The sequence below is a fragment of the Dasypus novemcinctus genome, chromosome 5, assembly GCF_030445035.2.
Source record: "Dasypus novemcinctus isolate mDasNov1 chromosome 5, mDasNov1.1.hap2, whole genome shotgun sequence".
NCBI classification, from domain to species: Eukaryota; Metazoa; Chordata; class Mammalia; order Cingulata; family Dasypodidae; genus Dasypus; species Dasypus novemcinctus.
The window spans coordinates 112,252,810-112,280,680 of record NC_080677.1 but is presented as its reverse complement, the minus strand read 5'-3'; the positions used below and the strand labels follow the sequence as shown (position 1 = coordinate 112,280,680).

At 37.7% G+C, this 27,871-nt stretch overlaps 1 protein-coding gene across 1 annotated transcript in view; it reads right to left on the bottom strand.

Annotated features, from left to right (window-relative positions):
* EXOC4 (exocyst complex component 4) overlaps positions 1–27,871 on the bottom strand; it is a 909,491-nt gene that overhangs the window by 767,797 nt on the left and 113,823 nt on the right. Inside the window, exons 6-7 of the mRNA XM_058297373.2 lie at positions 27,111–27,354; positions 1,000–1,174 (exon numbers count right to left, since the gene is read on the bottom strand). Of these exons, the coding sequence (XP_058153356.1) occupies positions 1,000–1,174; positions 27,111–27,354 (419 nt within the window). The remainder of the gene's footprint in view (positions 1–999; positions 1,175–27,110; positions 27,355–27,871) is intronic.

The window sequence follows — 27,871 nt, the reverse complement described above, 5'->3', positions numbered from 1 at the left end:
CTGTCTGTGTCCATTCACTGAGCGTTCTTCTGTGATTGCTTCTATCCTTATCAGTGGCACCAGGAATCTGTGTTTCTTTTTGTTGTGTCATCTTGTTGTGTCAGATCTCCATGTGTGCGGTGCCATTCTTGGGCAGGCTGCACTTTCTTTTGCGCTGGGTGGCTCTCCCTACAGGGCACACTCCTTGCGCGTGGGGCTCCCCTACATGGGAGATACCCCTGAGTGGCAGGGCACTCCTTGTGTGCATCAGCACTGCGCATGGGCCAGCTCCACACGGGTCGAGGAGGCCCGGGGTTTGAACCACGGACCTCCCATGTGGTAGGCGGACGCCCTATCCCTTGGGCCAAGTCCGCTTCCCCCACCTCACTTTTATTTAGCTATCTCAAACTTGCTTCTAATTCTTAATCATATCTCAAATTATCACTGGTCAAATCGAATATATTCTCCTGGTACTTGGAAAGAAACATAGTACAATTTCTAAATGTTATCAAAGAAGCATCATAATGAACAATAATATCATTTCTCCAGTCTCTGACATGTTTATCACAGTCATACATTTGTATCTTAGGTTTTGTCTTCACCCTCAAAAATAAACTCTTGACCTATTATTTAGTTCAATAGATGGAAAAGTCGGCTGTAGGAAAGTGGTCAATAAAATTAAGATAAATATATGCTTATAAAATGGTGCTTCAAAATATTTTAATATGAACTTAAGTCTAATTCCATTGTTTTAGCATGTAACACACAAACCTAATACTATATATCATTGATAACTACATGTTGAGAATTTTTTCCTAAATTTAATATTTACCAAAAAAGTTTATTTAAAGGTCTTTTGAAGATGATGGGGAAGTTCACAACATCAGCATCATTGCCTTTCAATGGGCAAATTACTTTCTAAATTTCTTTGTGATTCTTTATGTAAAATTTTAGGTGGCTGATTATTTTTCTAAACTCTTATCTGGAAACAAGATGACTTCCTTTATAAAAGGCGCTTACCTGCAGAACATCTTGGATCTTCACCCACACATCTGCCATATCATACAATTTAATATCTTCCTGTTGAGTCAGTGAAGGCACAACAGTCTGCTGCAGATATCCCAGGACTACAGAGTGTGCAGTGGCTACAGCATTAAACTTGTCAAACAATAACTCCAGCAATTCTAGAAGTAACCTATTAGTAAAAACAAAATAAATAGATAAATACATTGATAGATAAAATTCAAACACACACAGAGACGGTTTACACTGGCCTCCAAGAAAAACAAAAATTAAAAGCTAAATAGCATAATATAATGAAAACAGCATGAAGGTTAGATTTCGACAGATTTCATTTTAAACAATTATAGGATACAAGCAAGTTTCCTTAACTTATCTGAGCTTTAGTTTCCTCTGCTATAAAATAAAAATGATGTAAGACTAAAAACCAGCTGAAAGCACCAACACCAGCAGTATCAATTCTATAAACATTTGTTTCCTTTTAAATAAATTTCACTGAAATATAATACCACTGCTCTGTAGTCACATAGGCAGTTTCTCCAAGAAATTCAAGCAATTTTTCAGACAAAAGTTCAGACGTTACACAGAATATGCTACTCCCTGGCAATAAATTGAACACTTTAGTAAGGTTACTAATTCTTTTTTAGTCATGGAAAGCTGTGCTTACTACAATTCAAATGCATGGGGATGCGGACTTGGCCCAATGGATAGGTCATCTGCCTACCACACGGGAGGTCCGCAGTTCAAAGCCCAGGCCTCCTTGACCTGTGTGGAGCTGGCTCATGCTCAGTGCTGATTTGGGCAAGGAGTGCCGTGCCACGGAGGGGTGTCCCCCATGTAGGAGAGCCACATGCACAAGGAGTGCACCCCGTAAGGAGAGCCGCCCAGTGCAAAAAAAAGTGCACCTGCCCAGTAATGGCGCCGCACACATGGAGAACTGATGCAGCAAGATGATGCAACAAAAGGAGACACAGATTCCCAGTGCCACTGATAAGGATAGAAGCAACCACAGAAGAACACACAGTGAATGGACACAGACAGCAGACAACCGGGGGGGGGGGGGGGAATAAAAATAAATAAATTAATTAATAAATGAATGAATGAATGAATGAATAAAAAACAAATGCACGCCCTATGTTGCCCGGAAAAAGAAAAAATACACACCTGCCAAGCAGTCTGACTCTCACCACAAGGAGCAGCTTAGGCATCCACACTATCCCATTTATCATGGCAAGATATGCTGGGCACATATTATTACATTGATTTGATATATTCAAGGACACAAAATGAAATTGCAAGGGACTGGGCCTAGAACAAAAGTTGATTTCCATGTCAGTGTACATAGCTACCTACTTCTCACTATAGTTCTGGAATGTAGATGTATATTTAGAGACAGCTAAGAGCTTTATATACTGAGTTTAAAATAATCCCTCTACCACTGAGCCTTAAAGCATTCCTGAGCACACAGGCCTGGAATCTTCTTTTCCTCCTCTCTACTTCTGAATTAGTCAGCCAAAGAGGTGCTGTTGCAAAATACCAAAATTCTGTTGGCTTTTATAAAGGGTATTTATTTGGAGTAAAAGCTTATAGTACAAGGTCCTAAAGAGTTCAAATAAAGGTACCATAGGGGGTACTTTCTCACCCACAGTCATTTGCCACATGTGAAGCAAGATCACGGGCAATGTCTGTGAGAGTTCAGCCTTCCTTCTTCCTCTTAAGGCTCCATGGTCCCAGCTTCCTCTAATCTCAGTTATAGGTTGGCATAGGGCTCCTCTCCCTCTCTCCGGGGCTCATTTCTTTCCAGACTTGGCTGTTCTGTTCTCTTTACAAGGTCAGCTATAGACTATCAGGCTCATCTCTCCTCCCGGAGTCTCTGCCATGTCTAATGATCTGTCTCTCGTCCTCTGTATTCTTCTTCTCTGTGTGTTTACTTCTTTGTGAGAGTCTGTTTTATCAGCCCACCAAGGGGGCTGGGGCTTAATGCTGAGTCACACTCTAATGATGGGGTTGAATCAACGCCCTAATCTTAATATAACTTAATCAGACGTCTCAGCTGAATCTAATACAATCAAAAGGTTATCACACCCAGAGGAACAGACCAGTTTACAAATGTAAACTTTCCTTTTGGAATTCATAAATAATCTTAAACTGCTATAACTTTTATAGTATTTTATCCTATTCCTAAGAAATTTATCACATGTGGCTTTGAATTAGGGCCACATTTATTTATACGTATTTTATATATATTGTATCCCTTTCTTCAATATTACTGTTTCAGTCTAGGCACTGTTTAACACGTGTATATTTCAGAGCACTTAGAATATTTGCTGAAAGAATTCAATGTGTTTATCGTGAACAAGTATAGAAATTTTGGAGCATGAGCTTTATTGTATACTTTGTGGCTCCTGGATCATAATTCCCAAAAAGATTTAGGGAAACGGACTTGGCCCAGTGGTTAGGGCATCCGTCTACCACATGGGAGGTGCGCAGTTCAAACCCCGGGCCTCCTTGACCCGTGTGGAGCTGGCCCATGCGCAGTGCTGATGCACGCAAGGAGTGCTGTGCCACGCAGGCGTGTCCCCCGCGTAGGGGAGCCCCACACGCGAGGAGTGCACCCCATAAAGGAGAGCTGCCCAGCGTGAAAGAAAGTGCAGCCTGCCCAGGAATGGCGCCACCCACACAGAGAGCTGACACAACAAAAAAGAGACACAGATTCCTGTGCAGCTGACAACAACAGAAGTGGACAAAGAAACAAGACACAGCAAACAGACACAGAGAACAGACAATCGGGGTGAGGGGGCAGGGAGAGAAAATTAATTAATTTTTTAAAAAAAGATTAAGGGACCAACCTGGATGGTAAAAAAGGAAAGCAAGAAAGCTGGTAAAGATTTTATTTTTTTATGATAAATAAGAGGTAAAAGTAAAAAAAGATTTTATTACCACAAATAAGAGGTTATAACCAGAATCTCATTAAAATGTACAACAAATTATCTATTCCTATGGCTTCTTTACTGCTCAATTATCATAATTAATGAGCCAATGTGACAGCCCATTTTATCTTATGCTAAACCTTTAAAATCTATTTGACATTGTCATTTAGATGGCACAGAATCTATAGAAATCTATGTAGTACTCACAGTCTAGAATATATATACATAATCTAGAAATACACATTGTACTTATAAATAAGAGCCAATCTACTCTTTTGAATGACAAGTTTTTCTTTATCTTTAAAGGTTAGTTCATTTTTATATTCACATGTTCGCATGTACCTAAGACAATTCTTCTTTCTCATCTGTGTCATTAGAGAAATATTCAAATATCAGCAGAGAGAGGCACAAAGTACAGGAAGATAAGTCTAAACATAACAGCTCAAATAGTTAATTCAGTTGAGAGAAATAATCTGTATAAAATATGTATCTAACATCACAGAGTAAATAACTGATTATGTGAAGGTTTTGCCTTACAAATAGATTCATGTTGCATTTGCGAGTTTATAGCTCCCAAATATCAATACAGACTGAATGCATTTTTCAATGGCATACACAAAAATAAGAACCATATGCTGTCACAAAGGTAAATTTATTTAATTTTAAATTTCTGTACTCTCTTAAATAGGAAAATCTGTTCTTTTCTGTCCTGATGGCAGCTCTGTTGCCAAATGTCCTTACTTGACAAAATTAATACTTAATAACCTTATGTTATAATCCAAAAATTTTTCTTTTTTTTTTTTTTTTTGTTGCGTCATCTTGTTGTGTCAGCTCCCCTGTATGTGCAGCGCCATTCTTGGGCAGGCTGCACTTTCTTTCACAAGGGGCGGCTCTCCTTACAGGGTGCACTCCTTGAGCGTGGGGCTCCCCAATGTGGGGGACACCCCTGCATGGCACGGCACTCCTTGCGCTCATCAGTACTGCACATGGGCCAGCTCCACACGGGTCAAGGAGGCCTGGGGTTTGAACTGCGGACCTCCCATGTGGTAGGCGGATGCCCTATCCATTGTGCCAAGTCCGCTTCCCCCAAAACTTTTCAATCATATTGTTCCATGACATGCAGAAGTCATCGAGGTACCGTGCTGCAGACCAGCAATGTTTAGATGACAAGCTGCTCCTCTGAATGGAGGGGTGCTGCTGTTTAGCCATCTCCAGGGCAACTGAGCTCCAGGACTGCACACTTCGTCAGGCAAGGACAGGTCTGTAAAACAAGAGCAGCTCAGCAATCAGGGGCAATATTCTATTTTTAAAAAAGGTCAGTGGAGAATTGAGATGTAAGTTGGGTTCCATGGTATCAGCTAGCATCATGAAAACAGTAATCCCCTAATGAAATGCTAACAGAGTGCCAGCCTCTGCCAGTTCTGGAGACTCAAGGCCAAAATAGGCACATTCCTACACCATGGCAATCATAGCCACAAGACAGGCTACCTGGGAAAGAAAAGAGGGAACATTTAACAGTAGCTAGTAAGAGACAGCCAGGACTGGGGAGACTCTATTTGCAGTGCTGCCCAGTTTGAGCTATCTGCCCATTTCAAAGAAAGGGAAGTTTCCTCTATCCTTCCATAGCAAAATCATAGCAATATTAATAAAACCCACTGCTGCAACATCAAAATTAAAAACTTTCATGCTACAAATTATACCAACAAGAAAGTGTAAAAACAACCCAAAAAATGGGAGAAAATATTTGCAAATCATTTATCTGATAAAGGACTCATATCTAGAATACATATAAAGAGTTCTGATAACTCAGCAAAAAAAGACAACTGAATTTTAAAAAGGACAATATATTTGAATATACATTTTTCCAAAGAAGATATATGAATGACCAAAGAGCACATGAAAAGATACTCAATATCATTAGACACCAGAGAAATGCATACCAAAACCACAGTGAGATACTACTTCACATGCACTAGGACAGTTATAATTAAAAAAAAACAACATCAACAGACAATAACAAGTGTTGGCTAAGATGTAGAAAAACTGGAACCCACATACGCTGTTGGTGGGAATGTAAATGGTATAGCCACTTTGGAAAACATTTTGGCAGTTTCTCAAAAGGTTAAACATAGAGTCACCATATGACCCAACAATTCCACTCTTAGATATATACTCAAGAGAAATAAAAACATATGTCCACTCAAAAACTTATAAACAAATGTTCATAGAAGTATTATTCATAATAGCCAAAACGTAGAAACAAACCAAATGTCCATCAACTAATGAATGGATAAACAAAATGTGACATGTCTATACAATGGAGTATTACTGAGAAATAAAAAGAAATGAATTTCTGATACATGCTACGACATGAATAAGCCTTGAAAACAATGTATAAGTGAAAGAACTAATCACAAAAGATTACATATGATATGATTCTATTTATATGGAATGATCAGAAGAGGCAAACTGATAGGAACTGAAAGCAGATTAGTGGTTATTTAGAGGAGAGGTAGAGTTTGACTGCTAATGCGTACAAGATTCTTTTAGAAGGGACAAAAATGTATTTGAATTAGATAGTGCTTGTACACCCTGTGAGTATACAGTCAAACCTTGGTACTACTGTTTTGAAACTCGTTGAATTTGGTGCTCGACACATTTTGGCAAAAACTTTGTCCCAGTACCTCTTGTCGTCTGTTTGGTACTCGATGTGCACACTAGAACATGTCCGTATTGATTGCCTTGTGACTTGCTACCCTTTCCAGCTGAAACAAAGTGTCACACATTAGTCATGTGGTAGCTCTTGCCCTGTACATATCCCACTGTGGTCTTATCTTAGCTTCTATGGTCATTTTGTGTATTTTTGCATTTTTTTTTTCTCATCGTGGGTTATAAGAAAATGAGCAGAGATAGCACTGAGCAGAAAATGACTTCTACCACCACTGAGCAAAAAAAAAAAAAGAATAGGTAAATATGAGAGTGGTATTTGTATTACTGATCTTGCTAGGGAATACTGTATGCCTAAAACAACGGTCTCCTACATCATTAAGAATAAAAAAGCGATTTAAAAAAAAGGCTGATTTTGAGAAAGGAGCTAAAGCAGTAACAAAGCAGCATTCCCAAACACTTGGGGAAGTCAAAAAGCTCTTATTAATTTGGGTAAACAAGAAGCAGTTAGCAGGCAACAGTGTATAGGAAGCCATGATATGTGAAAAAGCCAAAGTGTTGCATGCCAAACTTTTGAAAAATAAACCAGAACTGGGTAATGAGAATGTCAAAGTTTTTAAGGCCAGCCATGGCTGGTTCGATAATTTTAAAAAGAGGTCCGGCATCCATAGTGTCGTGAGGCACGGCGAGGCAAGGAGTGCTAATAAAAAGGCTGCTGATGAATTCATCACTGAATTTCAAGACTACATAGAGGCTGAGGGCTTTATTTCCTCCAAGTTTTTAAATGTGGTTAGACGGGAGTTTTTCAGAAAAAAATGCCAAAAAGAGCTACAGGACCTACAGAAAGAGCAGCAACAAGAGGTGGCTGAAGAGATTTCTTCAGGAGAGGAGGAAATAAGGGAGGATGTCCCCAGTTCCTTGATAAAAGAAATGTGTGCAAAATGCACAGTTCAAAACTTTGTGGTGAAGTACCATCTGGATAAAGCTCTGCCAAGCAGAAACATGAATATATTGAATGACCAATTTCACACTTTCAAGGAATTCTGAAAAGAAGCAGAAGCAGTCCTCATTGGATAAGGTGGCAAAAAGGGTGTCAGAGCCTGTGGTGCAAGTTGAAAAAATGCACAGAAGAAAAAGAACACCTGAAGTGCAAGTGCCTGGTGCTCTACTGGAGGGGGGACTCTCCTTCCAAGCAGCACTCCATGTAACCTCTCCTCCTCACCACTCTCCTCCCACCATCCCATTAGGCCATGGACTCTTCTCAGTGCAGGTAAAGTGAAGTTTTTATTTTATTTAATCTAAGTATTTATTAATTTTTAAGTTTATTTCTCATGTAATGATATAAAACCCTATCTTTTTAATATTGCCTTGAAATGTGCATTGTCTTTGGTTAGAGAATGCATTAAATTTATTTACATTATTCCTTATGGGAAAAATTTGGTACTCATCATTTTTGGTACACATCGTGCCTCCCAGAACCAATTAATGATGAGTACTGAGGTACCACTGTACTAAAAACCACTTTTATTTTTTAAGATTTATTTTTATTTATCCCTCCCCCCTTGTTGTTTATGGTCGCTGTCTGCTCTCTGTGTCCATTTACTGTGTGCTCTGTGTCTGCTCATCTTCTCTTTAGGAGGCACCGAGAACCAAACCCGGAACCTCCCATGTGGAAGAGAGGACTCAATCACCTGGGCCACCTCAGCTCCCTGGTTTGTTGTGTCTCATTGTCTTTCCTCTTTGTTTCTCTTTTGTTGTGTCATCTTGTTGCATCACCTCATAGTGCCTTTCTGCTGCACCAGCTAGTTTTCCCCAGGAGTCACCAGGAACCAAACCTGGGACCTCCCATGTGGTAGGCGGAAGCCCAATCGCTTGAGTCACATCTGCTTCCCTGAATTGTACATTTTAAATGGCTGAGTTGCATGATATATGACTTATATCTCAATAGAGCAGTTTAAAAACAAAAAAACAGCAGCTATGGCTCTGAGACTAGTGAGAATCCAAATACTCCTCTGCAATTCAAGGAAATATACAGAAGAGTAAAAAAGGGAACCTGGTATCTATAAAAGTAAAGCAACATGAAGGATGACTGATTCCCTTGCATTTTTTCCACCAAGAGGACAACTTTTCTCTTTTGGTTCATCCGCTCTCTCTTTCTTATATAACTAACATGTAAGAAACAAAAGATGGGTATTTTTTTCCTAGCATTGATACTTCCCAAGGGATCAATTATGGGGAAAAGGGAAGCAGACTTGGCCCAATAGATAGGGCATCCATCTACCACATGGGAGGTCCACAGGTCAAACCCCGGGCCTCTTTGGTCCGTGTGGAGCTGGCCCATGCGCAGTGCTGATGCGGGAAAGGAGTGCCGTGTCACGTAGGGGTGTCCCCCGCGTAGGGGAGCTCCACGCGCAAGGAGTGTGCCCTGTAAGAAGAGCCACCCAGTGCGAAAATAAGTGCAGCCTGCCCAGGAATGGCGCCGCACACACAGAGAGCTGACACAAGATGACATAACAAAAAGAAACACAGATTCCCGATGCCACGATAAGGATAGAAGCGGTCACAGAAGAACACACAGCAAATGGACACAGACAGCAGACACCTGGGGGGCGGGGAGAAGGGGAGAGAGATAAATAAAAAATAAATCTTTAAATAAATAAATAAAAACAAATTATGGGGGGAAATCTCCCAGCTTCCCTTAGTGTCCTAATTTGTAAAAGCCAAAGTAATGAAACCAGTTCTGGAAGTCTTACAAAGCTGCTGGAAGGATCAAATTAGAAAATGGATGGAACTAGTTGAAGGAACAGTATTAAAATGGGGTGTCTGAGATTTATTTGTCTCATTTTTGGCCTATACAACTCTGAAGACAATGATTCCCCTTCCTGTCAGAGAATTAAAATGGAGATAAAGTTTGGGATGATAAGTTTAGATCTGGATATGTTTAGTTGAAAACATGTCATATCCTTAGATACTTGGATATTCAAATCCGGAGCTTAGGAGAGGGACTGGGATTGGAATTTTTTAAAATGATAAATACCTGAGAAGATGAGATCACTCAGGAAGAATAGGCAGAGTATGAAAAGCAAGGTCCAGAGCTAACACTCAAAGAAACTACAGCATTTAAAGGATAGTTAGGAAGTAGTTAGGGAAAAAAGAAGCAAGTCATGACGGAGAATTTTAGAAGGCAAAAGAGAACATCGACAGAGTTAAAGACTACACAGAGGTCAGGCAAGGTAAAGACAGAGAAATCACAATGAGGAAATTTTCAGTGACCTTGGCAAGAACAATTTCACTGGAGCAGTGGAAGGTGAAATCAGCAGTCGAATGAGGAGTGAAATGCTAATAAGAAAAAAAAATCAATCACACACTTTTCAAAGGCACACCATTGCTCACCAACAAACACATTCCTTTAAAAAAGAAAAGACTACAATGACTATCCCCTGATGCATTGAAGAATAAAACTGATTAGGAATCATTTACATAACAGGACATAAATCTATAGTGTTTTAGCACAATTTAAAGCTACCAGAAATAAAATATAATGTGTTGTTCATATTTATACATACTCTTCTACTGCCCACACAACACCACATTCAGAAAACAAGCATTTGCCCTTAGTGGCAGACATACTAAAGGATGATCTAATAACACAAACCCCTGCTAAAATCATTCCCCATCTTACTCCCAACCAAAATAATTAAATAAATAAGAAATTAAAACATTATATTGCAGTTAGCTCAGCTGCCTGAATCCTGCCAGATTCAAAATTTTCACCACCGATTTATGAGACAAAAGAGCAGCCAGGATCATTAAATTACTAGATGATTCCTTAAACTGAATTGAATTAGAAAAGACCTCTTAGAGGAAGAAAACTGAGAACCTTAGAGATTATTTCACTTTATTGTAATTTCTATCCTTCAGAAAAAAATAACAGACCACAGATGATTTCTGGCGTCAGAAACATAGTATAATAATGAAGCACTGGTATCAGAAACCTAGATTTGAATAGGCCATCAAATTGCCAATGGAACTTTCAATGTCATGAGACTTTTGTGATTCTCAGCTTTCTCAATAACAAACTTCCTCAATCACAATTTCCCAATCACAAACTGACTGTGAAGATTAAATGCACTATTGTATATATAAGAAAGCACTTTCTGAACTAAAAGTAACAATATGTTGTTTTCTGTAACTTTAACCAGTATGACTAGAGGGAAATAAAAGAAGAGGGGAGATACTCTGGATGTTCCCAAGTCCCAGCTGCAGCTCTGTCCTTCCCACAGCTTGGTTGGCAAAGTCCTTCTTGTATGCTACAAGTATGATACACCAGTATCATTCCAATAAAGTCCCCTCTTTGATTACATTTGTTGGAGTTGAGTGTCTGTCACTAGTAACCAAAAAGGGCCTAATTCACAGAATAAGAGCCAATTCTTTCATTCTACTATGATTCTTTAGTCCCTCCTAACAAAAATAGATTATTAAAATGGATGAAGAGATGCTACAAAATAGAGGTACACATAACTTCTTGAGCAAGGAAGTGAAGACAGAGGCCTTGTCTTATGCTTTTTTGTAACCATATTCACTCCCCAACTGTGGCTCAATGCCCAGACTGGACAAGATATTCAGTCAAATTTTCTGGGTGGCTGAGTTCATGAATAAAAAGAATGAGCAATGTAGGACTGCAGTATTAGGAGAAGTACAATATTAGAGATGCAGTCTAGGGTCCTCTACATGGGGCTGACACCTAAAGCTGTCATAATGAAGATCTCTACAAAAGGAAGCCTAAGATGACAAGATGACTAAGATGGCAACAACCATGACAACAATGACAAGTACACCACTAATAGTCACTCCTCACTAATTACTGACACACACCAGGCAGTGTTCTCCAGGCCCTGCCTCTCCCCCGGTAGGCTGTAAATTCATTGATGGTAAACATATCACTGTAGGGAAGCGGATGTGGCTCAAGTAACTGGACTCCCACCAACCATATAGGAGGTGCAAGTTTAGATTCCAGGGGCCTCCTAGTAAAGGCAAGCTGGCCTGCGTGGTGAGCTGGACTGAGCGGAGAGCTGGCCCACGTAAGTGCTGGCCCATGCAGAAAGCTGGCGCAGCAAGATGATGCAACAAAAAGACACAGAAGAGAGACAATAAGAGACGCAGCAGAGCAGGAAACTGAGGTGGCGCAAGAGATTGAGGACCTCTCTCCCACTCCAGAAGGTCCCAGGATTGGTTCCTGGCACCAGCTAAAGAGAAAATAAGCAGACACAGAAGAACACATGGCACATGGACACCGAGAGCAGAAAGCAGCTCAAAACAATGGGAGGGGGGGGGAGGGAGAGCATAAAAAAATAAATAAATCTTGAAAAAAAAGAACATCACTGTAAAAGAACATACTCATTGTATTCCGGTATAATGCCCAGCCTACTATAAGCAATAAATAAGTATTTACAAAAGGAAAGAATGGAAAACAAACTCCAGCAGAATGGGAAAGATAGGATAAGGAAGTGTTATAGATTATGCGCCTCTTGTTGCAGAACCCCACAATAAAAAATTTTCACATAAAACTATCCTTTCAAGAAGGTAACTTTATTGACCAAAACATGAGAACCTAAAAAAAGTATACATGCTGAAAATTGCACGCATTCGAAGCTAACTTTAATAATACTGCAATAAAATCCATTTTTTGTAAGAAATGGAAATGTGCTAAGATGAAGAAAGTATTTATTCTTTAAATACACATCGAATTACCTGGGAGGTTCTACAAAAAGCCTTCTTATTGAACTAAATAAAATACTACTTTTGTCTCAGATTCTAATTAATTCCTACCCACTGTTATTTCTGTGTTTCTCACCTTCAAGTGCCACCATAAGGGAAAAAGGCAGGGAGGTAAGAAGAAAAAAAGGTTCAAGAATAGTCATAGTTGCACGAGGTATGAAGTGCCTATTGTGTAATACTATATCATCAAGCAGTGAAAAATGTCCCATATTTAAGGTGAGATAAGACTATCTGAATCTAAATTTAATATCCAGGGAACCTTGAATTAGTCATTTGGCTGGAAAATCCACGTTTGCAGCCAAGAAGCTGCCTTACATGGTCATAAAGCAAAGAAACACAAGGTAGAAATTCAGTTCTGTCCTACTATTTATCTACTGAGACCATAGTATCAGTGTTCTTCATTTTCCTACTGACAGACAAAGGTAATAAACACAGAATATTTCCCTACTGCTATACTCTAATCAGTAAGAATATATTAAACTCTGAGCTTTGGTTTTACATGAAAAAATTAAAAGAAAATTATCATCAACTATTTCATATCAAAATGGTCTTAGTTTTATCAGGCTATATCTCACATACATATTTTCTTAATAAGCTCACCTGACTGCTATTTTTCATTTCAAATAGGACAAAGATTCCATTTAATCTTGAAGGTTATTATTGAATACCTATTTTTAAAAGGGTAGTGATAAATTTCATCTCTCATTAATAAAGGTCTCCATGTAAAAAGAAGTTGCTATTTGAAGAGTGCTGACTAATTCTCCCATCTGCACTATGAAAAGAACAGGTAAAAGTTATTAGCAATACAGAATGAAACAGAGTTTTAAAAAAAAACAACAAAAAATCCTGAACTGGATACTGACTCTCGTCACTTCCTTGTCACCTTGTCAAGTCAGCGGCTCATGTTCAGTTTCTGAATTCTGGATTGATGACTCCTAATGAACTTCCAATCCTGAAGTTGTCTCAAATTAAAAAACAAATCCAGGTCTTCTTTCTTTGAATTAAAGTATTAATATCATTCATTTAAAAGTTTGTCTACCATTATGAAAATTATATATAATCATAGTGGAACTTTAGAAAAATTATCCACACATCTATTTCCTAGAGATAAGCAAAGTTAAGATTTTAGGCATACATACTAAGCACTTGTAAGTATATTAAAGGAATGTATAAGTTCTCTAGATGAATTGTTTAGATAACAAAGTCATCAGTTTGATTCTCAAGTGAGCTAATGAGGATCCATTTATTCTTCGGCTGCTGACCACACTTCTTAACATGGTCAGTCATCTCTGAGAGGCCAGCCATTGATACAATGGGGTTTGGGTGGAATAATGGATATGTCAGAGCAAATATTGCCCTTCTCCTGAGGAAACACAAAATCATTGCCAGGAAATGAGTTAGGAAAAACATCCTTATATAAGCTAGAAAGCAAACTTACATGGTGGAAAGAGACTACTTCTATTTTTAATTCTACTGCCAACAAGCTTTATGAACTGTCAAATTATTTCACATTTCCCTGGGTAAATCTGGGATTAATAATAATGCCCCTACCTGTGATGAGGACAGTGGTGAAGCTCACTCAGGTGAGTTAACAGATCGCAGACTGCTTTGCAAAGCATAAATGCTACAGAACTGAAAAATCTCACGATGTTTGTGATGCTATAAAGAGTATTTCTAAACTTTAGCATGCATAAGACTCACTTAGAAAGTATATGAAGGTATAGAGTCCTGTGGGCTCTGTCCCCAAAGATTCCAGTTTAACTCCCCCCCCATTGTAATGGTAATTTGTATTTATAACTCTCAAGTGACACTGGTGCTACTGATCTTTAAGTCTTGCTGTAAATAATACTAAGATTTTAAAAATCACTTCCTTTTATTAGAAAATTACATTTTTGCATTTTTTCTTACTTACCCATTCTATAAACTTCTTAGGCATTTATTAATACATGCCTGGCACTTAGGCTACAAGTGCAAAGACAACCTTCCTCCTACAAACACATGGTTCAATCTGATTAGAGATTGCATTAAATAACAAGAAGATGGGTCAGGAGCTACAGGAACCCAGAAGACATGAAATACTGCCTGTGATAAATACAAAGGTGCTTTTTCAGGACCTCTAAACGCCACCAAGGGAAGAATTTCATTTGACGCAAGTTGTTTTTTGTTTGTTTTTACAATGAAAAAATTTTGGTGTCAGTTTGAGCTTGGAATGCCTTTTGTATTACGATACCAACAAGTACACAGAAAATCACAAGTCCTGAGGCAGCTTCTACTATCTGCCAAATGGGAGACATGGACTTGACATAGCACTAAAGCTATGACACTTAAATAAGGTTATCAATAATCCATGAAATAGATTTTATCTATTTTATTCCTTAACTTGTCCAATCCTAATCTGAACCTAATATAAAACAAGAAAAATCAGATTTTTTAAAATTCTGCTAAACATAAAACAAAAATTTAAGAAATGTAACACTAAGATCTCCAGTCCCTTTGGTCAAACCTTTCTCTAGACACTATATTCAAAGGATAATACATGAACAAAAAGGCAGCAGTCCAATTTCATGTATACAGATGAGCTCCAGGCATTATTGACATTATTAATTTACCTAAAATATCATGGGGCTATCATCCATTAATTTATTTAAATATTTCTAGAAAGTACATAAATTTGGGGCCACTACTATATTCTACGGTTATGAATAGTTTATTTTAGTTAACAATTGGAGTAATAAGTCCCATTGGTAAAGAAATAATTCCTTTCGTTTGTTCTAAAAATATTTCACCAAAGCTGCAAGGGGATATATCCTATTTGAAGAATACAGAATTTCTTCACTATGTCCCTGTTCATACCCTTCAGTATTTAATAGCTGGGTGTATTTAAAGCATGCTGTCACTGATACGTGTAATCAAAAGTAGAGATTTAATCAAATGGAATCATAATCACTGAAGTTAAATTTACTTGCTTCCTGCTTGCTTGGATTCGAATTAACTACTCATCTAAATTACATCAAGGCCCTTCCTGATTCCAAGCATGTCCAGGTGCTACATGCAGTGCTTGGGAATGGCTACAAGAAGCCACAAGGACAGATGCTTCACCTTGCTTCAAAGCTGTTCTTAAATGACTTTTCTGTAAAATAAAATGACCAATTCCACAAAGTCCTGCATTTCAGATACTTAGGAAAAGAGTAACTAATACAGAAGGAGATGAAAGAAAATGCCATTTAGGTAAAAAAAGAAACATATGCCTGACTCTAACCATAGGTCTAAAAGAAATCATCAGAAATAATTCATTTACATCTCTTTCCATAAACATTAACCACACTTCAAAACTAACCTTGGGCCTGAGCCTTTACATTTGCTCACAGATAAAAACCACTTTATAAGAATGTCCTATTATATCAGTATGCCCTCATACTAAGTTCTGGTCTGCCAACTGAAAACAAAAAAAAATTTTAAGTATATTTTTTCAACTTTTAGAACAATAGTGAATTTCTGCAAATATAGAGGTTTCATCCACTAAAAAGCCAGGAAAAAGAAAGTTGTAGGAAATGAGCAAAGCCCAACCTTGAAAAGAACCATATCCATCAAGTAAATGTTTCAGTGTTAGAATTATTCAGCAAATATGCAGCTAACACTGGCACACACAAAAGAGGCAGAAATGAAAGGGGCAGATAGCCCATTACAATGTGATGCAGTAAGTGTTAAATCTGATTAAAAGTAGTATGGCCCTCCTTCAGATTCCAGATGAAACAAATATCTAATAGTAAGTCTGAAACAAAGTATAATAAGAAATTTCGGAAAAACTTATTTACAATATCAGAATACTAAAGACCTAAATTTGACATAAAACCCAGAAGCTGTAAAAGAAAACAAATAAATATGGCCTCATAAAAATAAAAACAAATGCCCTCATGACTAGAAACATCATAAACAAAGTCAAAAGACAAATAAATAAATGGGGGGTGCCAATATAAATCCCAATAAAGAACCAATTCTTTAATACATAAAGAGCTCCTCCAAATCAGTAAAAAGACTAACAATGTAATAAAAAAATAGGTATGTCATTGAAAAGAAAATACACAATATTTGAATATTGGATTATTGAAAACTTCAAACATAAATAAATGAAAAAGAATAGTGTAAGGAACCTCTCTATACCTATCATTCTACTTTAGTCATAAGCACCATTTTATATCTAATCTGATTTTATTTACATCCCCAAACATCCTCACCCCAGATCATTTTGATGTCAATCCCAGATCTCATAATGACTTTTTGATCTGTTAAATATTTTATTTTGTAATCAAAACAAGCAATATAAATCAATTGATATCACAAAGATTTATACAAATAACTGTTTTTAAATTTTATAAGGAAATTACATAAAACTATATTGAAACTATATAAAATACAAAATATTTTAAACAAATGAAAAGTTTAACCTCACTCATCAAAAGAAAAATGCAAATCATAAACCACCTCAGAGGGAGTTTCAGGAAGGTGTCAGAGTAGACAGGCAGGTCTCAACTCTCTTACAAAAACAACAGAAAAAGGGCCAGAAGCTGTCCAGGCATCTGCTTTGAGGGCCAGCAGACCAGGATAGTGCTGCACAGCCCCAAGGAAGGCGAAGGATAGAGAGACAAAGAATTCAATATGACAACCATGAGTTAATAAACCCCAGAGGCAGCTGGGAAGGGTACCTATCCCCCACTCTCAAGGCATGCAGCTTAGATAAAACCTGCAGCCCACTGCAGCCAACTGAGAGGGGAACACACATCTTCCTCCCTTGGAAGAGGGAGGGTTCAGTGGAGGGTGGAGAATGGTTTCCCATCAGTGAATTTGGCCAGCAGAGCCCACTCTGAATCTCGATTCTGGCCAGACCAGCAACAAGGGCAAGAGATTTAAAAAAACACCTCTGTGGAAAGGTTTGCTGACGAGCACCATCTTCTGGCTGGCTGGGAAACTGCCATCTTCTGGCTGGCTGGGAAACTGCAAGAAGAAAAACTGTTTTTAGGCTTCTCTCAGCACAAACTCCTGCGAGAAAATCTGCATTCCATTAGCAAGTCCCTGGCATGATTTTGATAACTTGAGTTGGACAATTGTAAAGACTCAGAATAATAATGAATCAATAATCAAAGAGGAACTGTGGGGGGGGAAAAAAACCCACTAGGCAAAAGACAGAAATTGACTATCAGAGTAAATTTACTAACATATGCAGATGCCTAGACATCAGTAAAAAATTACAAGCCATAGAAAGAAACAGGAAGAGATGGCCCGGCCAAAGGAACAAACCAAATATCCTGATGAGATACAGGATTTAAGACTCCTAATCAATAATAATCATATAAATCTACTAGAACTGAAGGAAAACATGACCAGAGAGAAGAGAATATTTCAAGAAGACACTAGATGGAAGCAGATGTAGCTTAGTGGTTTGAGTGCCTGCTTCTGTGTATGAGGTCCTGCATTCAATTTCTGGTATCTCCTGGGGGAAAAAAAGACATTGGGCATGTGTCTGAATTCCATTCTGAACTCCAGTAACAGGATAGAGACACATCCTGATTGAGTTAGGACACACCTTAACTTAAGTAACCTCAAGAAAAGGTCCTACTTACAAGAGGTTCACACCCTTATGAAAGGATTAAGTTTAAGAACATGTTTTTCTGGGGTACATAGCTCCAAACCAGCAAAGCCTCAAAATATATGAAGTAAATATTGACAGATTTGAAGGGAGAAACAGATGGTTTTACATCAATAATAGGAGACTTTAATACACCACTTTCAATAATGGCTAGAACATATAGACAGAAGACAAATAAGGAAATAGAAGACTTGAATAATATGCTAGCCAATTAGACCTAAAGAGACAATTAAAAAACAGACAAAACGTTGGATAGGCACCCCCCCAAAAGAAGAGATCCAAATGTCCAATAAGCACATGAAATGTTGCCTAACATCATTAGCCACGAGAGAAATCAAAATCACAATGGGATACCATTTCATAACCACTAGAATGGCTACTATTCAAAAAATGTAACATTAAAAGTGTTGAAAAGAATGTAGAGAAATAGGAACACTAGTTCATTGTTGGTGGGAGTATAAAATGGTACAACCACTGTGAAGAGAGCGTGGCAGTTCCTCAAAAAGTTAAGTAAAGAGTTACCATATGACTTGGAAATTATTAATCTGGATATATACCCAAAAGAATTGAAAGCAAGGACTCAAACAGATATTTGTACACCAATATTCATAGCAGCATTATTCACAATTGCTGAAAGATGAAAGCAACCCAAGTTTCCCTCAACCAATGAAGGGAAACAAAATGTGCTATAAATACACAATGGAATTCTGTTCAGCTGTAAAAAGGAATGAAGTTCTGATACATGCCACAACATGGATAAACCTGGAAGACATTGTGTTGAGTGAAATAAGCCAGACACAAAAGGACAAATATCATATAATCTCATTGACATGAAATACTTAGAAAAAGCAAAATTCACAGAGTCAGAAACTATAATATATGTTACCAGAAGCCAGGGTGGGGGTAAGGAAAGGGGAGATAATGCTTAACTCGGACAGAGCTTCTATTTTGAGTAATCAAGGAGTTTTGGTGTTGGATGGTAATGGTGGTAGCACAACATTGTGAATGTGATTAATAGCACTGGGATATGTATTTGAGTGTGATTGAAGGGAATGGTTTTGGGTTGTATAAATGTTGCTAGAATAAATTTTTTTTGGAAAAATCCTTTGGTCGGTGCAGAATTATAATAGTTGAATAATTTTTCATCAGCTGCAATGGATGTAGGGCTGATGCCAGGTGTAAATAATAGGGTGGTATATGGAAACTCTGTATTTTATGCATGATTATTAAGTAAACCTACAACCTCTGTGTTAAACAATTAAAAGAAAAAAGACAATGACACTGAAAGTCTGCAAAGAAAAGTAACAGAGCTTATAGGAATGAAAGACACAAAGGACAAGATTAAAAAGACACTGAAAGCACAAAACAGCAGATTTGAATTGATGGGAGACAGAGTTAGCAATGTCAAGGACAGAACATCTTAATTTGAAAAAAGAAATGAATGCAAAAATGAAACAGGGTCTCAGGGAAATGAATGACAGCACAAAATGCACAAACATACATGTTATTGGTGTTCCAGAAGCAGAAGAGAATGGAAAAGGAGCAGAAAAAATATTTGAGGAAATAATGACTGAAAACTTCCCAACCCTGAGGAAAGACATAAATATCAATACACAAGAAGGACAACTTACCACAAACACAATAAACCCAAATAGACCTACTCCAAGATATCTACTATTCAAAATGACAAATATCAGAGATAAAGAGAGGATTCTGAAAGCACCAAGAGAAAAACAAAGTATCACATACAAGGGAATGTCAATAAGATTAAGTTCCAACCTCTCTTCAGAAACCATGGAGGAGAGAAGAAAGTGGTATGATGTATTTAAGATACTAAAAGAGAAAAACTGCCAACCAAGAATTTAGTATCTGGCAAAACTGTCCTTCAAAAATGAGGATGAGTTTAAAGTCTTCACAGAAAAACAAAAACTGGGAGAATATGTTACCAAAAGATTTGAATTACAGGAGATACTAAAGACAGTGCTGCAGCCTGAAAGGAAAAAACAAGAGTGAGAGACTTGGAAAAGAGTGTAGAAATGAAGATTATTAAAAAGGATAAATCAAAGGGTAAGAAGGCAGATAATAGTAAAATATGACAACAGAAAGCAAAAGATAAAATGGGGGAAGCAGATGTGGATCAACTGGTAGAGCGTCTGCCTACCATATAGGAGATCCAGGGTTCGAACCCAGGATCTCCTGGCCTGTGTGGTGAGCTGGCCCACGTGCAGTGTCACACCACACAGGGCACCCCCCACATAGAAGAGCCCCACGTGCAAGGAATGCGCCCCGTGCAAAAAAAGTGCAGCCTGACTAGGAGTAGAACTGAACACATGGAGAGTTGATGCATCAAGATGACACAACAAAAAGAGACACAGATTCCTGGTGCTGCTGAGAATGTAAGCGGATACAGAAGAATATACAGCAAATGGACACAAGAGAGCAGACAACAGGGGAAGGGAGGAGAGAAATAAATAAAAATAAATCTTTTTTCTTTTTTAAAAAAAGATAAAATGGACACAGTAAGTAATGCCTTACAGTAATAACACTGAATGTTAATGACTTGACCTCCCCAATCAAAAGACATAGACTGACGGAATGGATTTTAAAAAATGAGTAATCTATATGCTGTCTATAAGAGACTCACTTCAGATGCAAGGATACAACCGGGTTGAAAGTGAAAGATTGGAAAAAGATATTCCATGCAAATAGTAACCAAAAAAGATCTGAAATAGCAATACTAATATTGGACAAATTAAATGCAAAACTGTTATAAGGGATGAAGAAGGTCAATATATATTAATAAAAGGGCAATTCACCAAGAAGAAATAACTACGATAAATATTTATTCATCTAACCTGGGTATCCCAAGATACATGATGCACACACTGGCAAAACTGAAAGGAACGCTCAAACATTATTGATGACATTAAAAACTGGCATTATCACTAAGAATAATCACTTGTCATTTATCATCTAAACTTAAACAACCAAGGAGGTCAGCAAAACTTTAAAATTGGCATATCAAGAATCTAGCCACTTTCCTTCTCACATCTTAACTATGATGTCATGCTGTCTGCACAACTTGTAAAACAACTGGCATGTGCTACCAAATGAAAGGAGCTTGGCAAATACAACTAGCACAAAACAAAAGAACAACAGTAAAGCTGACTTATTCAAAAACAAAAATAAACAAGATACCTCCTGACACTCACCTACCCAAACTAGATCAGGTCCCTCTGGTTATATACCCTCATGGCACACTTTGTTTTTCTTCTATAGCACTTACAATAGTTGGTAATAATATACTTTTCTGAGAGGTTCTTTCTGATTAATATCTCCCCCCCCCCCCCAACCTTAAACTCCATGACAGGAACCATATACATGTTTTGCTTGAGATTTTTGCCCAGTTCCTGGTCTACAGCAGATATCCAATAAATATGAAATTCATTTGTTCACTCAGCAAATATTTGCTATCAATCAGGTGGGCTCTGTGCTAGATTCTGATATATGGTGCTAAACAAGGCAAACTAGCTCTTTTTCCTTCTTTTAGCAGGGCTGGGTACTGAACCCAGGACCATGTATGTGGGAAGCTAGTGCTCAATCACTGAGCCACATCACCACCCCACCCCGAGTTGTTTTTTTTGTTGTTGTTTGCTTTTTGTTTCTAGGAGGTACCAGGAATTGAATCCTGGATCTCCCATGTGAGAAGTGGGTGCTCAATTGCTTGAGCCACATCCTCTCTATTTTCTCTTGATGCATCCATCCAAGCACAGTCAGAAAATAACCAAACACACACATATATCATTAAAAAAACTTAATGAACATGAAGGTATGACATTTTTCCAAATACTGAAATTGAGTTCTCTGAAAGTTCATATCCCAATATGCATTTCACTTTTGATGATTTGTGATTAAGATAACTTGAGTAATATTAATAATTTAAATTAATTTTAAAATAAGGAATTTACTTTTTACTATAAGTTAATATAACAGCTAGAAAACAGAGAAAGAAAAAAACAAAGCAAAACAAACTACAGCCTTACTACCTAAACACAACTACTTTTAGTATTAAAGCAGATTTCTTTCCAGTGTTTTCTATGTATCATACTTCAATATCACAGTAAGACAGAGTATGTTAAAGTTCTCCTTTGTCTCTGATACCACAGATACTTAATTTTCATTCTAACAGAGGTCGAGGAACATCCTAAAAATGTCTCTATCCAGAAGGAAAAAGGTGTCACTGGCAGCTAGCTTCAACTTCTTCAACCCTTTCTGCCTTCTTCATGACTAATGGTTGTACCAAAGTGGAAAAAGGTCTCCAGCATCTTCCCCTGTAACGAATTTTCTGCCTTCACATTTAAACAAGGACATTTTCAAAAAGGTGAAGTAATTGCCTCACAAAATGCCAATCACTCTCTTTTTCGATTTTATTCTCTCTCCCGTATTTTTGAGAAGATATTGCACTTTCGAGAAGATTTTTTTTCTCCCATCTATTCCTCATGTTCTTCTTATTTGTTAAACATTAGAGAACTTCTTGCAGTTTCTTTGAAAGAAAAATGATATGAAAATGCTCATAAGCTAGATTTTGGGAAAGAATCAACAATTAGGCAGCAGGAGCTGAAGAAACTGGTTGTGAATCACAGAAGCTGCAGGTCACATTTGCCATTTGAAGTAGAAGTAGCTGCCTGCCTTTCTGAGGAAATTATGGGTAGCAGGTGGTTCTCCTAGATTAGCAAGGCACATTTTACCCTAATGCTTATCAAATTGGCAACAAAAGTAGTTGAATATTTTCCTTTAATAGTAACTGGTGCTTATAGACAATAGATAGATTATGAATATAAAAGATAAAATATTTCTCCTATAAATATACAACAGATAATTTAGAGGATCAAAATCAAAATAAAATAAATTATTAAGTAGGACACCAAACTAACTTTTTAAAAACTGGCTGCAAAAGTATTCTGGCTCTATAGGAATTGAAAGCAAGAATTGCTAATCGAAGAACTAGCCTGGTTCATTCTACAGATCTAGCCAAATAACACACAACATTAACTCTCTTTACATAAAGACAAATGAAAACAAGCCTGTGATGCATCACAAGCAGAATACACTTAATAAGGTGATGATAGGCAATGAAACTTATAGGGAAAGTTACAGTACTGGAATCTTGCCTTGGAGCAGCATTTATATGCTAATGTTTTGGAATAGGCAATTTCACTGGGGAATGGGGAAGAAAATATATATGTTGAGCAGGGAGAATTCATGGTTCTTTTTGCCTATGTTCCAACTTTATTTAAGAAAAACAGATTCTTATACCTTTAGCCATAAGATTCCTTGAATGGTAAAAATAATAATAATAATAATATATTGCCAAGTATTTTGATTTTACTCTTCTCTAAAATAAATGCCACTAATATCCCTTCTAAAATTCCAAACTTCTAAGAAGCAACAATGCCAATCACTTTTTTATCTTTTTTTTAAAGATACATAGACCACACAAAATGTTACATTAAAAAATATAAGAGGTTCTCATACACCCCATTCCCCACCCCCACACACACACTCCTCCCACATCAACAACCTCTTTCATCAGTGTCGCATATTCATTGCATTTGATGAATACATTTTGGAACACTGTTACACAGCATGGATTATAGTTTACATTGTAGTTTACACTCTCTCCCAGTCCATTCAGTGGGTTATAGCAGGATATATAAGTGGCCATGGGAGTTGCTAAGAGCAGGGAGAGGAAAGAAGAGGTGTGATATGGGGGCATTTTCGGGACTTGGAGTTGTCCTCAATGATACTGCAGGGACACATGCAGGGCATTATCTATCTTGCAAATTACTTTTTTTTTTAAGATTTATTTTATTGATTTCTCTCCCCTTCCCCACCCCCGTTGTCTGCTCTCTTATGTTCATTTGCTTTGTGTTCTTCTGTGCCTGCTTGCATTCTGGGTGGCACCTGGAATCTGTGTCTCTTTTTGTTGTTGCATCATCTTGCTGTTTGTGTGTGGCACTGCTCCTGGGCAGGCTGTGCTTTTTTCCCACAGAGCGGCTCTCCTTGCTTGTGGGGCTCTCCTACACGGGGAAAAACCCTGCGTGGCATGGCACTCCTTGTGTGCAGTAGTACTGCATGTGAGCCAGCTCACCACATGGACCAGGAGGTCCTGGGTTCGAACTCTGGACCTCCTATATGGTAGGCGGATGCTCTATCAGTTGAGCCACATCTGCTTCCCCCAATCACTTTTAAATGAATGTTACAAGGAAATTAATTCTTGGAAAGTTTTAAAGCATTTGATAGCACACAACTACCAATGACTGGCTCAAAATTATCAGTCATTTGGAATCCTAGCCCAAGAATTTAATCTTTGATCTTCAAAAGAAAATGGGTGAGCCCAACTGTTTGCTTTCTCCATAATAAAGGTTTGGATACAAAATTTTGGAGTTGTACAATGTATAAAATGGAATCATGTTATAGACATGAAACTAACACAAACAGCTTGTTCACTTGTTAGTATCCAATATATCCTGCCACAAAAGTCTTTTAAAACACTGACAAAAAAGCAAAACTTAAAAAAAAAAACCATTCCTGCTGACTCATTCCTTGTAAAGAAACATTTCCTGGAACAGGGTGCTGAATTTCCATTTCCAAGTGTTATAATTTCCACTTGTGAACTCTGGAAGGGACTTAGGAAATGGAGGAAGGACACAGTGTTTTTAAGGATACTGTAATGAGATCTGTAGAAGTTGTTGATCTGTGCCCTTTTATTTTATTTCCAATATATAATAATATAATGCTATTTCCCTATGGAAGTTCAGTATATTCATCTAGGGACTTGCAACAACGAGGCAAATAGCAAACCAGAATTTTGGAGTGCTTGTTAATAAGGAGTCCAAAGGCCTTTACTGAAATCCAGGCATCAGATAAAGAAAGAAGAAAAGCAAAATTCAATTTAGAAACATTCCTCAGCTTCTCTGGATTGAAATGTACCTGATCGAAGAATTAAACTGAAGAAGGAACCAATAATAAATAAAAATGGGTATTCACATACACATGCATACATACATACATCAAATGTATGTATGTATGCATGCATTTATGCAGTAGTACCTACTCATGCTACTCTACTAAAAACCATCAATACCACATCCAAAGCAAGCAACCCTGTAAGATAAGTATTTTTTGTATGTTTGTTGTTGTTGTTGTTTTTTAGAGGGTACTGGAGATTGAACCTGAGACCTTGTACATCGGAAGCAGGCACTCAAACCAGTGAGCTACACTCATTTCCTTAAGAACTATTTTCCCAATATTATAGAGCTGGGACTCAAAATCAGGTCTGTTATATTCCAAAACCTATGCTCATCAAAACTGTTGTTTTGTTTTTTCGTTTTTTTTTTAAGGATTTTTTTTTTTTTTTAATTTCTCTCCCCTTCTACCCACCCCCAGCTGTCTGCTCTCTGTGTCCATTTGCTATGTGTTCTTCTATGCCTGCTTCTATTCTTGTCAGCAGCACTGGAATCTGTGTCTCCTTTTGTTGTGTCATCTTGCTGCATCGCTCTCTGTGTGTGTGGCACCACTCCTGGGCAGGCTGGACATTCTTTCACACCGGGCAGCTCTCCTTACAGGGCGCACTCCTTACGCGTGGGGTTCCCCTTCGATGGGGACACCCCTGCGCATCATGGTACTCCTTGCGCGCATCAGCACTGCACATGGGCTAGCGCCACACGGGTCAAGGAGGTCCTGGGTTTGAACCGTGGACCTTCCATGTGGTAGGTAGGCGCTCTATCCATTGAGCCAAATCCGCTTCCCAAAATAGTTGTTTTGAAACATTCTATGGCAGGAAAGGGGTAGTTTCTTTCACCAACCACAGTACTTGTAAATGTAATTTACATGGAAGCATATTTTGAAGAATATAATTGAAATCAACATTATTTGGGTATATAAAAGAAGGCAGGAAACTTAAATAGAAAGGATTCACTTTTTCAAAAAACTTGAAGTCTGGGGGATTCCACACTAAATAAGCTCTTATTATTTTACTCTTTGAATTTATTTATCTTCCTTAAAAATAAAAGTCCTAAGTACAAACTGTAGGATTTCCTTAATAATATGTAAACAAGACATGAGAGGGAATCATTACTCTCTTCTATACACTATCAACTCCAAGGAACTCATATCACGAGAACAAATGAGAAGACCCTATGTTCTCATATTAAACTGTATTTTCCAATGGCCTTTTTCCCATACTAAACAAATTTCTCCCTTGTACAAGTCTGGTGTGTGTGTGTGTCTGTGTGTGTTGGGGTGGGGTGGAGGAGGAAATGGAGACCCATTTACTGTGAATCTTCAGTTTTCCAGGAAAGCCCAGTTTCAAATATCTGTGCCACTGTCAGTGTCAACTTTAGTTTATGATGTCCTAAAATCTGGTTTGGCAAACATGATCTCCCAATGTCTGCAGGATACCTACAGACAGAGGTAGGATCTGAGTATAATTTTAGTTTTCCCCTTATGAAACAAGAATTGTGAAATCCAAATCGTTATTAGTTGTTATAAATGAATACAGGAATTCCTGAGGCTGATTTGACTCTTGGCTAATATCACCACTCATTATTGAAGACAGTTTGGGACAGAAAAAAAAGACCATGGACTTTGGAATCAAATAGATTAGTATTCAGCTTCAGTACCAGCCACTTGTTCTGTGACCTGAAGCTACCTAATGCCTGAACCCCAGTTTCCCTAATTAAAATGTGGGTATGAATAGCTAGCTCATCAATTTGTAGTAAGAATTGAGAAAATAAACATAAATTGCCTTGGATACAGCTTAGTACTTACTCAGTGCATGTCCAATAGCTGCTTTGTTCTTTCATTCATTTATTTGAGTATGAACAATATGCTTTAAACTTCTCAACTATATCAAAAACCAGACAGTTGGATTATGCCTACTCAAGCACCAGTCTGAGATTACATGTACTGTAATATCCCACAATCCAGGAAAAAAAAAAAAAAAAAAAATCAACAAAAGATAATTCCCCCCCACCCAAGAAAATGAATAATAAATAGTTATCAAAAACACGAATCATACCCCCAACTACCTTGGTTGATTCTCCGCAATGAGGTTCTCTCCCCTCTGATAGCCACTATCCGCCACCTGGGTTGTAGACCTCTTCACAATTTGCGTTAGCTCCTGCTCCAAGCGCTCTTTGATTGCCTTAACTGTCTCTGGGATCTTCTTCAGTTTGGCCAGTCCTTTGATAAGAACGCCCATAAAAAGGGTACTATTCTCCTCTGGATCCAGTTCCAAATCTTCTTTGATCTCCTGCAGGCTTAGCTCCCTCACTGTAAAACACACAAAACAATATACACAGAATCCATTACAAAATTCCCAAACAAGAGGGTCTAATAAATGGAGCCATGTTCCCTTAAAGGAAACAGAAGAATTTTCAATTAAATTTTATTTAGATAATAACTAAGAATCCAGAGAAGCAGTTATTCCTCAAATTATTCTCATCAGTTAGTAATAAGAGACAGATGAAATGAAAAATCAGTAAGAAATTCTTCAAGAGAAGTTACCCAACGACCACCACTTCTGCAATGAATCAGTCAGTTAATGATATTTATTAAGTACTCGCTGTTTATGAAATGCCATATTGGGTGCTGTGGGAGAATCCTAAAGAGCCAGACCCTAGCCTCAAGTTCTTATTTATTAGTTAGTAAGGATAAGCAGATAAATAAGTTAAAATTAATAAAAAACAATGTTTTAAAAAGACAAAGAAAAAATAAAGGAAAAACAATATGTACAAATGAGACAAGACTTTGAGGAAAAGAATAATGAGATATTTCAAAAAAAACCACA